This window comes from Myotis yumanensis, unplaced genomic scaffold (assembly GCF_028538775.1).
Source record: "Myotis yumanensis isolate MYYU_CA2020_CCGP unplaced genomic scaffold, mMyoYum1.0.hap1 SCAF_5, whole genome shotgun sequence".
NCBI lineage: Eukaryota > Metazoa > Chordata > Mammalia > Chiroptera > Vespertilionidae > Myotis > Myotis yumanensis.
In genome coordinates this window covers 32,245,216-32,261,857 of record NW_027223756.1, presented here as the reverse complement: position 1 = coordinate 32,261,857, position 16,642 = coordinate 32,245,216, and the positions used below count along the sequence as shown (strand labels likewise).

The 16,642-nt window shown below is 41.3% G+C and overlaps 2 protein-coding genes across 3 annotated transcripts in view; one reads left to right on the top strand and one right to left on the bottom strand.

Annotated features, from left to right (window-relative positions):
- Window positions 1-9,371, top strand: part of SMAD5 (SMAD family member 5) — a 48,450-nt gene extending 39,079 nt beyond the window's left edge. For both annotated transcript variants that reach the window (XM_070414949.1, XM_070414950.1), the window contains exon 7: window positions 1,345-9,371. In XM_070414949.1, coding sequence (XP_070271050.1) covers window positions 1,345-1,488 — 144 coding nt within the window. In that variant the 3' untranslated portion in view covers window positions 1,489-9,371. The remainder of the gene's footprint in view (window positions 1-1,344) is intronic.
- Window positions 9,372-15,015: 5,644 nt separating this feature from the next.
- SMIM32 (small integral membrane protein 32) lies at window positions 15,016-16,398 on the bottom strand. The gene has a single exon (XM_070417152.1). It carries the CDS (start codon window positions 15,912-15,914, stop codon window positions 15,603-15,605), a length of 312 nt encoding a protein of 103 aa, XP_070273253.1. The 5' UTR covers window positions 15,915-16,398; the 3' UTR covers window positions 15,016-15,602.
- Between the last annotated feature and the right edge of the window lie 244 nt (window positions 16,399-16,642).

Below are 16,642 nucleotides of genomic sequence, written 5' to 3'. Positions count from 1 at the left end.
GAATCATTGATCAGCTGCCTCCTTCATGCTCCACATTGGAGATCCAACCCACAAGCTAGGCTCTGACTGGGAATTGACCATGACTATTTTGTAGGTCGACGCTCAACCACTGAGCCACCTTGGCCGGGCGAGAACATTTAATATTAACATTTCTTTTAAAGTTCCCTAGTTTTAGCAATTTAAATTAGTATTAGCTCCCATTAGAGTAACTTAAAGGATTCTTTAGGATATTAAAATTATTTTCCTTGTACCTAAGTTCTGTTATTGAGAATTTGTAAAGTTTAAAGAAGTTTTCAAATTTATCATTTGCTCTTGACCAGATTTTATTGGCATTCCAAAGATGATGATGGTTCATGAACAAAATTTGGAAAGAATTTTAGTGATATATTTAAGCAACCTGTATTTGGTCCTTATGGATTTAGCCCAAGAGCAACTGTCAAATGCTATGTGTGGGTGTTTTCTTTTTGGCATTCAGTCCCACAGTCCAGTGCTTCCTTGCTGCTTCGTTATAGGTCTGTCATAAGCATCAGTTTATCAGTAGCCTTGAAGGTACTCATTCTCTCCCTACTGTAGAAACCTGACTTTTGCATATTTAATTTTGTCTTCCCATTCCTGTTCTGTTCCTCTGCACCACCACTCTGCGCCCCCTATCCCGTGCCCTCTCCCCCGTGTGCCTCCCCCACCACCACCACCACTGGCTCCCCAGCCTACTTTTCCTGGGCCAGGACTACTGTAAGTGGTAAAGCAGAGAGTTTGATAAATCAGGGCAAGTAAAAGTGAGACAATTTTAATCTTTGTCTGATGTTTTAGAATAAAGTGTTCTAGCTCAGTTCATCCCAGCAATTTCCCATTTTAAAGGATAATTGTATGTGATTGCCACTTAAATTATACTTGCATGCCTTGATCAGATCTACAATGCCTTATTTGATTAAAAAATAAAAACCTGCTAAAACCTGGAGGCAAAAAATTTTGGTGACAAAATCCGATGTGAACTTATATGAGGCTATTTATATGTTTTATTTATCCCTTTAAATTAGAATGTATCTCACTGAAGAAATATTAATTTTTAAATTATGAGATATTGCACTTTAGAGAAAGTATTAAATTTATAAAATTAAATAAAGAAATCTGAAATAATTTGTTCCATGGGTTTCTATTAATGGAATTATGTTATTAAAAATGCATATATCTTTCAATAATGCAGCTGTTGTGTTAATTTAACTCCATGGTGAATGCTGATTGGTTTTGTAATTTTTTTTTAAAAGTACACTCTGCATATGTCTACTGTTAAAGTATTTTTTTGTTAGTGCCCTAAAATTGGTTTCAACTGGTTCATTTTCACAGGGCTGGGGAGCAGAATATCACCGGCAGGATGTTACCAGCACCCCATGTTGGATTGAGATTCATCTTCATGGGCCTCTTCAGTGGCTGGATAAAGTCCTCACTCAGATGGGCTCCCCTCTGAACCCCATATCTTCTGTTTCATAGTGCAGAGTGTTCTCTTCAATTATGTTATTAGTGGACTTGTTTTAATTTTAGGGAAACTTTCAGTACAGATACTGTGAGCTTACATGGAAAACAGCTTTTTTTTTTTTTTTACATAATTGTGACCAATACATTTGTATTTTGTGATGAATCTACATTTGTTTGTATTAATGTTCACGTGATTAACTTTCAAAACTGTTGTGAAAGATGCAGAAAAATTATCATGCCCCAGTTCAAAAGTTTGGCATTAATCTTAAACTGGAACATACTTTTGCCTTATTGTCTCAACAAATTTTTTTGTTAAAATGTTTTTGAAAAAGTAAAAAAACAACACATAATGAAAAATAATAATCGTATAATAAGAGGGTATTACAGTGGAAAGTCTTCCCTTTGATTCTTGATCCTTAAGAAGCTGAACTTTTACCAGTTTCTGTGTCCCACCAACTTTTAATTCATTGTTCTATAAAAGCATATGGTAGGGACTTAAGAGAAACTATAAAAAAGAATCTTCTATTTGAAGGAACACTATGCACTGCTGTAACAAGCAGTGTCCAGTAAAAGCAAAGCGATAGTTTTCTAGATGACATCATAACATTTACACTTAATACAGCTAACTGTTTGTCAGTGTATTGTGACTTCACTCAGTATATCTTTTGTAAAACATTTCCTTTTTTAAAAAATTATTGCCAACAACAGGTCTCCAGTATGTGTCATTTACTCAGAACCTGCCATAAGTACTACTTTATAGCTAGCGACAGCGCATGCACGGCCTTGGTCAGCTATGTTGCTGCTTTCGGCCAGTGTTGCAAGGACTCTAATTTTGACATGCATTAATCTTTTATTTTGCACTTTGATGGGTGACAGTTTTTAGTGTAATCTTTTGTGAAACACACTCAAGTGACTTGGACTTACATGCTCATCCTTACTTCCTTGGTACCCCTTTTGTATTAACAAACACTGCAATTTATAGATTACAGCTGTAGGAAGTTATACTTTTTTTTTTAGCTTTTGTTGTATTTTCAGCCTAGATTATAATACTGTTGTTCTGTAGCCCCAGCTTAAGGTGCCTTTTTAATTCCAGTTTTATGGATGTTTTTAGTGTTGAAAAGTCATGTACTTATTAATCCCATTGCTCTTATTACATCAGTCTCCCCATGCAAGGACCTGCATACTGTAGCCATAGAAGCCTCTTCAGTCTAGCCCCGAGGTTGGAGGGCACTGGTGATAATTAAATGAATCAGCAGTGGTGGTTGAGATAGCTGATTTAAAAACTTTCATGTGTCAAAGAACACAGACTCTTCTGTCAGTTACCATGCATGCTCTTTTTACATTTTTTTTTTTAGTACCTGTGTGAATGCTAATCACCAAGAACACAATTCTCAGAAAGGGAAGACATGAAAACCCTAAAATATCCATTTAATCAGTCATGCTCAAAAGGTTTGGATAAAAGACTCTACCCATTTTTCTATGGAGCAGTCAGATGGACACTTAGTTATGGCATGAGAACAAAGACATTATTTTGAAAAATGTGACCTAATTTACCTATTAGAAAAAGCTTATTTTCTGGTGTCTTGTAGTACTATATGGAGCTATGTCAGTTTTGTGTTTAAAATGTTCATTTGGTTTGACTTTCTATTTGACCCTTTCTGCTTTTGTGAGGAAGTAAATACATTTTTTGAGGAAAGGAGAATGTGATTCTTTTTGTTCTCTGTGACATTATTTATTTCTTTTACAAAGTGCAACCAATAGATGGTTTTAGTTCTTTCAGATGACTTGCCTTCCATGTGCTTCAGCTCACAGCCCTTTGCTGGGTGAGAGGATACTTTCTGACAGTCCCCTGAGCCTTAAACATAAGTTTTCCATGACATACATTATCAGTCTTCTGTAATTGTGTCAGCCAGCTGAAAGAGGATACTATTTGCTTAGTGATAGAACAATTTTTATTTTACTTTTTTTTTTTTTTTTTGCTTACTAGGCTCATGATACAATTTGTGGAACAAATTTGTAGGAAAAAAGACCAGGTTGACTGATAGAAACATGTAATCAACCTCAGTGGGCTTGAACTGAAGGAAACTATGGAATTGTTTTATTGAGACTTTCCATTGAGTAACTAAAAATAGTTTTTATTCATGTCACAGCTTTTGGAGTTAGCAGGATTTTATGTGATTGGCCTTTTCTGTGGTTTTTCTAAAGAATTGTGTCTCATGAATGACAGTACTGAAACTATTAACTGTTAAGAGTTTCATGGAGAAGTAGAAGGCTGTTGTATTTACTAAAAGTTGTCAATTCCACACCCGTGGATTTTAAATGAAAACTTAATCTGGGCTGCTTCTATGATTCCCAAAGATGCCCAATATCCATGGATGGGAAATAAAAGTTGCCAGTAAGATTTTTTAAAAACTAAATGAAATTCTGACCAATGAAAAGAAAGTACCTCTGAAAGACACTATTTCAGAAAATTATAGTTTTACGTTTTTATTTGATTTCCAGAATGGTTTATAAAAACATTGCCACCATTACAATAATCACATTTTATAGCATATACAACATACTAATATATGCCAGCTGAAAAGACAGTCTGGGAATAATAAAATTACAACCAATTTGGTAAATGCAAAAAGAAGACTAGAATCAAAATTGATTTCGGTAATGAATTAAAGCAACAGAAAGATACTGATTGGGGGGGGAGAAAACAGAATTTAAGAGATGCATTTGACTAACATCACTACATAATGGATATTATGGTCTGGTGGGTATTGCCTGACTTAAGTTATGAAATGAAAACTTAGTAAGCATATTATTGGCCTATTAAAGCTAACGTATTTTCTTTAGAGAAAATTCAAAGGAGACATCAACCAAAATGTCAAATACATACGTCAGAATATAAATAATTTTTCACATTTTATTGTTATGTAAGAAACTGTGATAATAGAATTGACTGGGTTTCTGAGGTCAAATCCAGTGTAAAATTACTAGATAGTTCAAGAAGCTACATCTAATAGTACAGAAAGAGGATGTAGCCATGTACTTTTCACACATTTGAGAGTAAGACATCCTTTTAGGATGTAAAATGATCAAGTATTCAGATCTGAAATGTATTATCAAGACAAGAATTGGGGCTCACATTAAAAAACGTTCTGTATTTGAAGGGACCTGCTGGAAATGATCCTCCTGTAATAGTGTTCTGCTGAGGGAGAAAGTTTTTACAAAAATCAAATCCTACCAATAGCAGAGGGACTCTTAAGGTTTATAGTACCAGTTTCAGTTCTGTGCTTCAGTTATAGAGAGCATCTAATATACCAGTTCAGATCCATTTCTTCATACTTTTTCTAGTTATTTGCTTAATATTACTTTGGATTATTATCGCTTTCCCACTTAAAATATATTAGTACCTTTTATACTTTCTGAAGAAGGAAGAACCTTTAGGTAATTATTGAATTCAACTTGCAATGATGACTTAAATTTTGGACCTGTTGACTTTTAATAGCGTGAGAGCCCTTCTTTGTCTTCTTATTTAAAGCCTCACTTAGTCTCTCTTAGGAATATAAACGTTTCCTCCTCATACTCATCAGCTAGATAAACACGGACCTTTTAAGGTAGTAGATAGCCTGGTGGTTTTAGAAGTGTTGGTGATTTTTATGGGAGCGAGTTTTCGTAAGTATTGGTTTATGGATGGTCTCCTCAGCTATTAACTAGGGTAGCTTTTCGCGGGGGGTAATCTCAGGTTTGATACCTGTTTTCCCCTGAACGGTGTTTTCCTCATGGAAGCAGGTGGGATTCTGGGGAGGTTTTCTTCTCAGAGAAGATCCATGTATGGAAGGTGAGAATTCAAGGCATCACTTCTGCAGCAACAATTTTACCTGCTGCACAGAAACTTGGACAGTTCTCTGGAATCCACTGGATTGCAGTTCAGGTTCAGCGTGCCCTGACTACAAGAGGTAACTGTTTATCAAGCCGTTGTTATACTGGATTATTAATAATAGAAACTTATCTTCTAACATACAACTATCTTATAATTGAAGTATTACCCAAAAATTGGATGGTTAACAAAAGCCAATGAGAGATTTTACACATATATATTTTTTTAAAGTAAGAGCTTCTGCTGTAATATTTGCTGGTAGCAACTGCTGTAAAACCAGTGATGAGTTGTTTCGTTGAAAAGATCTAGTCAGAGCAGGATTTTCCTGTCATTCGTGGCAGAGTGAAAAAGGTTTGCATGGTTCTTATCTAAATCTGTTCTTAACATTCTTAAAATCATCATTCTATTGTCCTGTAAGGTTTTATTTGAAGATGTTGTTTTTAAAAAGTTTAGAATTTTCTGTAAGATAGATTTTTATCCCCATTATTAAGTACCAGTTGGTGTTAGCTATAACCAAGTTCCAGCAAGGTCAGACAAGCCTAGGTTCTTGATAAAAGAAAAATCTTTTAGATTTGGATTTCCCATTGCAGATGATGTTGCTCTGATTCATTCATAAAGTCTTAACTGTAGGGACTCTTGAAGCTAATAGAAGTGGTTTTTTTTTAACCTGATTGGTTAAGTTACATTTTGAAAATTACTTATTTTAAAATTGGATAAGATTATAATGAAAACTGGATGTTTAAATGTACTGTCCATGTTCTCTCAAATAGATATTTCTATATGCAGATAATAAAGACCAAACCAATGGCTGCACTATAGGTCTGCTTCTTATTTGTACTTGTTCTGCTTCTGTTTATGTTGTAGAAAGTGAAATTCTAGCAACATGCTTCCATTCTGTTATCTTTTTTATACTTATAAAAATGTATTAGGTTTTACTATATTATGCTTTTCAAAGCCATAACTCGTAAGAACTTCATTTTTGCATATTGTTTGCTAATACTTTATTTTAATAAACCTCAAAACCTGCTTAATGTGTGTGTGTGTTTCTCTGTTTTTGTGTGTGTGCTCTGTTTTGACTTAACTTGCTTCTTTGGAGTTATAAAAAGGAGAGTATTAGTTGCTGTGACGAGCTATTTTGTGCACTAATGATAGAAAATGGAAATATCACGTCTTGCCACTCAGCATGAGGTTTTGCTCAGAATGATTAATATTTTCCCATTCTGTTTCTAAGAGTGTTGATGTGTTATTCTTTGCTAGTTTTGTTCTGTTTTGAAAAAGGATTTGGATCTAAAGTCTGGGTTTTTTTAGTTTAACCACTAATTTCCCTTCTTTAGATCCATCTATAAATGGAAGGTCTTGACCCATGATCCAGAGATAGAATAGCTCATAGCAGAGCTGGCTCTGGAGGCTGCCTGCCTACATAAGAATCCTGGCCCTCAGAGCTTTCTTAGCTCTGTGCCCTTAGCTTGTGCTTAACCTTTCTGTGCCTCAGTTTCCTGATCTGCAAAGTAAAAGTCTACCTACTTCATAGGAGTTGGGGGAGATTAAATAGAATGATACAAATAAAGTACTAAGAACAGTGCCTGGCATATAAGAACTCATATTTTTATTATCATCACTTACATCTCTTCTTTGATTTGTTTCTGATGCTGCTTGACTTTGGTAGATCAACCCTTGATTATCCGCTTTGTGAATTAGCTTTGTTTTTCTTTATTTTTTCCATCTTAAAAAATTTTAAATCACAGATTAGTTTTATCCCCATCAAGTGCATGCCTTTCCACGTCTGTTGCATATACTAGAAATGTAAACATCCTGCTTAGGAAGGGATGGTGAAAGTTCATGTGTGCCCATAGAAAAGTAGAAAAACCCAAACTAAATATTTTAACGCCAAATAGTAAACATAACAGCTCTTACTATTCTCTTTAGAGAAAAAAAATTATATCAAAGTAATCCAATTATTCAAATCAGTTCCTTCTTATGCCTTTTTATTTCAAGTATAAGGCATTTATTTAGTAAAGTATTTAGTAGTGACTTCACTTACTGTTTTAGAAGGATATTTAAAAAAAAAACATTTGTTCTGGCAAAAGGTTTTAGTGAACAATGAGAGGTGTTGGGCTTCTCTCAGATTTAAGGTAATTAGTTTTCAAATTGCTTTATCCAAACAGTTTGGTGATGAGGGGATCAATTGCTCCAGTTTTAGACCTGAGACTTGATGGCCAAAGCTTTTCCAGCAGTTTTGATGCAGTTTATATTGTCTAAGTATTTACAAGTATCAGCAGGCTAGCAAACTTATAAGAAAGTACTTTTTAAGAGCTCTGTAGTATACATGATCCAAAGAATATTTAAATATTACTGTGGTTTTGGTTGTTGCTGAGTTTGTAAGCCTATTTTTAATAAACTGACTTGTGTGAGGGAGAATCTGTATTCTTTTTATCTAAATCACTTTTTGTGGTTGTATTTTAAAGGCAAGGGGAATGAGGCTATAGGGAAAATATAAAAAGCAATTGTTGGCAGCTTGCTTAACCATTTCCATCTTAGAGTATGTTGGGTGGGAGGTGGAAGGGGCATTTGGATTGGTGGTGAACATTCTTTCATTACCCACATTCTATCAAGTGGATATATGCATACTTCCTGAGAGGCATTTCCTGAGGCATTCTTGAAGTTGGGGATGAATTTGAAAGCTTTCTTCTAACTTGCCTTACTCTCCTACCTATCTCCCACCCAGTATCAACCTCACCTGTTATTTCATTTAAAATACTTTTACATGAGATAAATGTGGAGAATTTTAACAGTACGGAAAACCACAAACTAGCTAACCACTACACTTTTATGTGTGTAACCTTCTAACCTGTTCCGGTAATCACTCTACATCGGCCCTTTCCTTTCTTTGACAAAAGCTTAGCTAATTATGGGTGGAGATATAGCTCTTTTGAAAGGGTTCTCAGAGAAATTTGTTTGGGTCTAAAGTGTTTCTTGAATTCCATATCAGAGAGCATTTGCTATCTTTGCTATTTCTTATTTTGTTCAATTGCAGACCTTTCCAAAATGTATAACATCAAACCTATCTATCCAGATCTTTTACTGAGATGACTGAAGTGACCAAAAAAAAAAAAAAAAAAAAAAAAAAAAAAAAAAGCCAATTAGGATTAATCTAGGAAGGCATTCAGAAAGGGAATAAAAGACCTTGGGCATTAAGAAGAAAGGAGAGTTTTTCATTCCTCATAACATGTACCACCATCTAACATGTTACATATATAATATTTCTTTACTCTTTTTATAGATTGTCATATCTCATGGGAATTTCAGCTCTATGAGACCAGACCTATGTTCCCACTGCCAGAACAGTTCTTCATATTTTGTAAGCACTCCAATATTTGTTGGATGAATGAGAGTACTAGAATTCACCTTTTAAATTGTCTAATGAGAATTCTTAGTTGAATGGATTCTAGCTCAGCACTTTACTAGATCTCTATTTCATGCTTCATAAGAGAAGAGAGGAGAAACTAAAACACTCATATTCTCTGAACTTTTGTATCTTTGTTCCAAAGTTATTAGGTTCCTGGAATTATTGGTTAGAGAACCTAACAAAGTAACAGTTAATATTTTCCTAGAGAAAGGATATACTTTCATTGATGTATTTGATGAGAAAATAACCAAAAAAGTGTAGTTTTTATTTTATAACTTAAGGGATGGCAGTGTTAAGAGCCCAGTAGTTTGATTTTAGCGCCCTGGTTTAGATCCCATAGAGACAACATAGTGACCTATATTTGTACTACAGGGTAAAAGATTAATTTTGCTGAAGACTACGTGTGATTGTAGCGGGGAGGGAAGCACAGGAGGATTTGGGCTATACCACCATTAGTTAAGATTAATTAATAATAAACATTCCTTGGTTGCCTTTCTTGACATAAAATTCTGTGAATTTTACAGAATGTGTTTATACAGCAGTGAAGGTGATGATGGTTGTAAGCACAAAGTAGTATTAGCAGTAAGACTGCAAAGATAAGCATCTGAAAAGAACGGTGCTTTCTTTTTATTGTCTGTTTAATGAGTTACTGGAAGTTTACCAACACCCATTCTCCCCTTTGTTAATTACAGAACACCTCTGTCCAGCTGCCTACCACATTTCCACATTTCCCAGCCTCTCTTTTAGCTGGATGTGGCCTTGTAACTAATTTCTGACCAATAGGATTTGAGCAGAAGTGTAGCACTGTTTTGGCATAAGGCACCAAAGAGTAATGTTCTTGTTCCTTTTCCCTTCCCGATGGCTAGAATGCAGGTATGATGGCAGGAACTAGAATAACCACCTTGAAGTGGGTGTAGAAGCCAGGGGATAGGGTGATAGCTGTGCTACTCCTGGAAGGTTATATGTGCACAAGAAACTTGGAGATGGGGAGTGTTCTTTGTTACAACAGTTTAGAATGTAACCTAATTAATACTTACTTGCTCATTCACTGACTCTCTCCAAACACTTGTAGTGCTCTCTGCAAGTCAGGCTTTACGCTGGGCAGCCGGGAGTCGTCACCTCCTGTCCTCATGGAAAGTGAAACTAACAGTTTAGTGTGTTCAGTCCCCATCTAGTTAGGGCTCTCCAGTTTTGGAGGGTGGAGAAAAAAGCAGAAGGGTGAAGGAAACTGAAAATAGACTCTGCTTCTGTTTTTCTGACTGTATCTTTTCTGGTCCTGAGCAGTATTTGGTTGGTTGCTCATTCATTCAACTAATATTTGAGGGCCTATAAGATGTCAGGCTGAGGATAAAAGGAATAAAACAAAAATTCTTTCCCTCAAGGAGCTTTATTCTGGTTACAGAGACATAAAACAAGCTAAGTGAAATATAGCATAGGTAGTGGTAAGTTCTAAGGCAGAAAAGCAGGAAAGGGAGATTTGAAATATTCGGGGGGTTGGGGTGGGAGGCAGATGAAGTTTTAGATCAAAAAGCCAGGGAAGCTCGCTGAGAAGGAAATCTTTGATCTAAGTCCAGGAAGAGGTGAGGAAGTCGGTATGTGAAGTAGTGATTTAGCTGATTCTTTGTCAAGGCAATTCAGAAGGCGTATGGATGATACAGTAAAGATCTCGGGATCCCTGCAGGAAAAGGGGTAATTCAAGCAGAAACAGCTAAAGGAACAAACATTTAAATTGTATGTTCTTTTAGTCTCTGTGGGAGATACAATAATAATGGAGTGTTACATAGATGGAGACAAGAAGTATCAGTTGCTAACAACTTTTCGGATTACCACCTCCAGGAAACTGGCCACTGGGGACCACGAATCAATAAGAAAAGTTCAACTCAATATTTCATCTTATACAAGTTTAAGGCAGAAAATAAAGGGGAAGAGTTCAGAGGAAGAACCCATGGACAAATTTATCTTAACCTCTAGCTCTGTTTTTCTACTATGTTTCATTCAACAAATACTTCATTGCCTATTTTGTGTTTATCACGACGACAGGCATTGGGAAAGCAGTAGTGAACACGATGGATGCTGTCCCTGACCTCGGCTTCCGTGTGAGTAGGGAGAGAGACATTAGGCTATGACGTATATAGCTATTTAATAGTTGTGATAAGGGAGCTGATTGGGGGCTATAAATGAATAAAACGGATCTGCACTCAGGCAAGTCCTTTTTAAAAAAAATTTTTTTTATTTCAGAGGAAAAAGGAAAGGGATAGAGAGAAACATCAATGGTGAGAGAATCATTGATAGGCTGCCTCCTGCAAGCTCCACTGGGGATTGAGCCCACAACCCGGTCATGTGCCCTGACCGGGAATCAAACCCATGACCTCTTGGTTGACAATAAACCACTGAGCCACGCTGGCCAGGCAGGCAAGTCCTTTTTGAGGAAGAGATATTTAACTTGAGACCGGAAGGATAAGAAGGCATTGGCCAAATGTAGGACCAAACAGCTTAAGCAGAGAGTCCTGAGGGATTGAAAGGCCATAGTCATTAGAGCCTGGACTACAAGAGTGTGAGGAGATGAGGCTGGAGAGGTTGTTGGGGGTCAGATGATGCTGGGTCTTGTAGGTCAAGATTAGAGTTTTGTTTTAATTCCTCAGATCCAGGAGAAGCCATTGGAATGTAAACAGGGGCTGGAGCAAATATCTGGATCAGATGTGTATGTTGATTGGCGAGAGGCAAAAGTGGATGCTGGGCTTTGAATTCGGTTGGTGCTGCTGGAGATGGAGGGGAGTAGATGGTGTCTAGGAGGTGATGCATTGCATGTGGGAAGGATGAAGAACAGTTTGGGGTCAAGAATGACCACCATGTATTTTTTACTTTGGGCAATGGGATGCCATTTGTTGAGATGGAGAAGACTGGAGGAAAACCCAATTTATATGGAAAGGTGAGTTTTGGACATGTTGAGTTTTAGGTTCCTTATGAGATATCCAAATGGAGGTGTTGAATGGTCTCAGGGATAAGGTCTGGAGAGAGTTATTTGAAAAGCACCTGAAGCCATGCGAGTGGATGAGTTAGTTTAGTGGAAAGCACCATGAGAAAGGACCTAGTACAGCTGCCTTCCAGCTCGGCATACACACTGGGAAATGGCAGACCTCTTTACTGTTCTGAGATAGTACATGCCTTTTAAAAAGAACTGCAAGTCACTGAGGGAAAGCATTTAGCCTTTGTGTTACTGCAAACATTTCTGGAATGATTATCCTGTTTAGTAAGAATGATAGCTCACATTCAGAGCATTTAGTACAGTGGTTCTCAACCTTCCTAATGCTGTGATCCTTTAATACAGTTCCTCATGTTGTGGTGACCCCCAACCATAAAATTATTTTCGTTGCTATTTCATAACTGTAATTTTGCTACTGTTATGAATCATAATGTAAATATCTGATATGCAGGATGTGTTTTCATTGTTACAAATTGAACATAATTAAAGCATAGTGATTAATCACAAAAACAATATGTAATTATATATGTGTTTTCCGATGGTCTTAGGTGACCCCTGTGAAAGGGTCGTTTGACCCCCAAAGGGATTGCAACCCACAGGTTGAGAACCGCTGATTTAGTACATATCAAACATGAGCTAAACACTACCTATAATGTCTCATGCAATGTTGGAAATCCTATGAGGCAGATGCTATTATCTCCATTTTGAAGATGAGCAAACTGAGGCTCTCAGACATCCAGGAACATCATCAAGGCACAGAGTGGATGACCAAGGTCAGGTTACCTCGCTCTAGGACTGAGACTCTCCGTTACTACAATATGCTGCTTCTTCTTGTTACCTATCATCTGCAACCACTTTCCTAATTTCCACCCCCACCCCTCACCTCCCATCAAAAGTATATTCTCACCCTTCTTGTCTGCTCCCAGTCCAAACACCTATGTCATGGGTCCTATTTTTAGCCTGCCATGCCCAGCTCTCCAAAGGTGGTTCCAAGGCATCATGGGACTGCAGAAGAGCAGAGAGCAGGAGGCAGTGTGTATAAACCTGATGTCCATCTAAATGTCCAATTACCATATTGTAGTCCACTTACCTGCATATCAGTAGAGGGCAGACATGAATGCAGCCACATCCCAGCTTTCCAGGGAAAATCTGGGACTAGGTCCAACATGAGAAAGGAACCATTACTGCTCAACTGGTCTAATACTTGCCTAGAAAAGCGAGTGAAATTGTCCAGGGTCACAGTGCTGACAAAAAGTAGAACCTTAGACTAGTTCCTCTCACTGACCCTGCTTGGTTTCTGTATTCCATCTCTGCAGGCCCAGTTACCTAGGAGTTTCTTCCAGAAAAGTCTGTTCATTTGAAGTACTGAAGCCTTTGGTTTCAGTGGCTGAGGCCATTGCAACCCTTTAGAGACCTCAGAGGGATGCTTTCCAAGTTGTCTCCATGTTGGCACTTTTTAGCTTTAACCTCTGTGTGCCTTGTATTTTATGAAGGGATCCCAACAGCCTCCTGGATCACTCTGACTTTAGCTGATTCTGGCCCAGGGACTCCAGGTGACCTCTAAACTAATCATTCACTCATATTCTCCCCTGCAAGGATCAACCCTTGTATTTGTGGGCACTTTTGTTTGTAGTCCCCAGGAAGACCACATTTTGTTTGTGGGCCAGCTTCTCTCTCTCTCTCTTAAAGAATAGTTTATTGATTTATTAATTTTTAGAGAGCAAGGAAGGGAAAAGACAAACATCCATGTGAGAGTCTAACATTGATCAGCTGCCTCCTGCACGCCCCCTACTGGGGATCAAGCCCACAGCCCAGGCATGTGCCCTGACCCGGAATCAACCACCAACCTCTCCTTGCATGGGAGGATGCCCAACCAACTGAGCCACACTGGCGAAATAGATTAAGTAAGTTGTGCAGGGTCACATTGCCAGTGAGCAATGGAGCTGGAGTTTAAAGTCGGACAGTGGAACTCCAGAACGTGTGCTTCTGGCCATTCTGCACACTGCCTTCAGGTCTGTCCATGGGGAGATGTGGAAGAGGAACACTGCCTGTACATTAATCTCCTAACCCCCCACCCAGTCCCCAGATCAATCCCCCATAGTAGCATTGTGTGACTTCATTATGACAGCTAGGGTTCCTCATAACTCCTTACGTTTATTCCATTTAGTTGTTTCTGCAACCAAGGTTCACACAGATTCTCTGAGTTACCCTTGCTGTATAGCCTGGAGAGATCTGGCTACATTTCCAAAGACCAAACTAAAATGTTCTGTGAGTTATCACAGAATTAGCACCATTAGGACTTGGCTGGTGCTAGCTCTCCAAAACAAATAATTAAGCCCAAGGTGAAACGTCTTCTGCTCATCTCTGTTGACAGGAGGGACTCTTAGACACAAGTGGGAAGTGGTGAGGAGCTCTGGCCTGAGACTCCAGCCCTAGCACACATTTCCCAGACTTAGCCTGGGTCCTTAGGTTTCAGTGTCTGACAACCCTTTCCAAAGGGGCGTACAAAGGTGTGTAGAATTGTGTGCCTGTGTGCATTCTGCCAGAGGCAACTGTCCTCAGCATTCTTCAGGTTCTTGACACACAAGTGACCCCAGATGGTTTAGGACACTGGATTAGATAATCTACCAAATCATTTTTCTTTTTTTTTTTTTTCCAAATCATTTTTCAGTCAAACATTCTCTCAGCTCTAGTGCCCCAGAGCCAGGTGACTCCTGAAACGATTTCAAATGCCCATAAACTCCCTAGAATTAGGCTCCCTTTGAAAAGTCAAGGTTATCACAACTTTTCCCTCTCAGGTTCTTTGAGATTGTCTCCTGGCGGGGTTTACTCATCCATTGCTTTCTGCTGTGCTCCCTAGAGCTGGCCTCCTGCCTCATTTGGGAAGAAATTCTGCCCCGCTGTACCCATCACCTGACCCTTAGGCCCTTCCTTCACCACCTGATTCTGCTCCAGAAATAGCTCTTAGAAGGGTTCAGGCCCAGGGAGGAAAGGAGAGGACAGGGAAGGAAAAGTTGCCACGGAGCCCCCTTTCAGAGCAATTGTTTTTCCCCCCAGCAGAAGAGGCAGCAATTCCTCTTTGAGTCCTGTTCTAAAAACACTTCCCAGAGCAAGTAACTGACCGACCCAGGGGAAAAGCTGCATTGAAACTGACCTGGGCCACAGCAAGGCAGGAGGCGGCAGCGCTTGGCTCTCAGGATGCTCATAAGGGTGCCCAGCCCCCATCCCACTTTCCAAAGTGGCGCAAAGACAGACCAGAGCGTTCTCAGCACTGGGTCTAATTCGGTGAAGTTTTATTGTAGAAACGCGGCCCCTGGAGATGTGGGACGTGGATTCCCACTACAAATTGCGGCCGGCGGGACCCTGTGTCTCTAGACCGGCTTCCCCTCCATCCGTGCCCGCAGGAAAAACTGGGTCCTCGGACCCCTGGGCGGGACCCAGTGAAACTCCGCGTCTCCTGGGACACGCGGTCCCCGAGGGCCATCATTTCACAAAGTCAGGCTGGGTTCACGCTCAGGTCCTAGTTGCCTGCGCTCTGTGCCTGCCCCTTCCGTGCACAAAGTGAGGAAGTCAGCCGGCGGCGCGCCTTCTCTCAGGAATGTCCCAGCTGGACCCGCTGTCCCGGGGAAGAAAGGTTCTGCCAGGGGGTCAGAACCTTGGTACCCCAGGGCTACTAGGGCGGCAACCTAGGCAGCCCAACTTCCTTTACGCCCAGGTTGCCGCTCGAGGTCGGGAAGGGTCTTGGGTCTGGCGACCCCCAGAGGTCAGGTCCATTGAACCCCTGAGGTCAGGCCCGCCCTGCTCGGCTCACACCGACTGCTGGTAGCGAGACCCGAACCCGGCGGCCGCGGGCCCGGCTTGCTGAGCCCTTACACCGGCCGAGTCTTCCAGGGCGCGCGGGCGTCGCGCAGCGAGCGGTCGTGGGGCAGCGCGGGGAAGGCCGAGTGGCGCAGCTGGCAGCCGATGAAGAGGACGACAAGCGCCACGGAGAGCAGCAGCAGGAAGAAGAGGAGCAGGTAGGTGGGCAGGTCGGGCTTCGCGGCCGCGCCGTCCCGCACGCCGCGCGCGGTGGCCAGCTCCAGAGGCAGAGCGCCCTCCGCCTTGACCGTGGCCGCCAAAGCCAGCGCGTCGCCCACCTCCGCCTCGAGGCCGCCGGTGGCGTTAAACACGTCGCCGTACATGGCCCACGGGTCCCTGGCCAGCTCGCTCACTGCGCCTCGCGAGGACTGGCGCTGCCCCGCGCCTCCATGGCGCGTCCTGCTCCCCCGCCCCGCTGCGCGCGACTGACCAGGAGTCGGGGCGCCCGGGCCGCGGCCACTCAGGTGCCTCCGAGCTCAGCTTTCCTCCCGGTGAGGTGGAGGACTCCCGGGGTGTCAGCTGGACGGCTCCGTGCCCGCGCCCGCGCCCCTTGGGCTTTCCCTGTGTCTCGCCGTCACCACTCGCGGTGCCAAATCACCCTCAGGGCTCCGACCCCCAGCTCCGGTGAGCTCCGCGCTCGCGCTCCGGGGCGCCTGTGGGCTGCAGCGGCTGCAGCGCGGGTCCCTGCTGGGTGCCGTCGGGATGCACCGAGGGCGAAGGCTGGAAGTTGTCTGGCGCCGCCGCCTGCCGCCCTTGCAGCCTCCGGTCCCTGTCCAGACGCCTGGTGTGCGGCGAACCTGTCCCACTTGCCTGGGCTGCCGCGCTCCGGTCTTGAGCAGACTGAGCGCTGAGGCGGCTCTGAGCAAGCTCAGGTTGGGTGGAGGCGGGACTGGGAGCCGCTGCGAACCAATGAGGGTGAGAGAGGACAGGGCTGTGACTGCTCCTGCCCAACCTCACATCACTCACTGAGGGACACACCGGGTCACTGAAAGACTGACGGACAAAGAAACGGGTACAGATCTGTCAACAGAGGCACACAAAGCAGACAGTT

Bases quoted from the DNA above. Each gene is read 5' to 3' on its own strand.
- SMIM32 (XM_070417152.1), bottom strand. From the start codon at position 15,914: ATGTACGGCGACGTGTTTAACGCCACCGGCGGCCTCGAGGCGGAGGTG.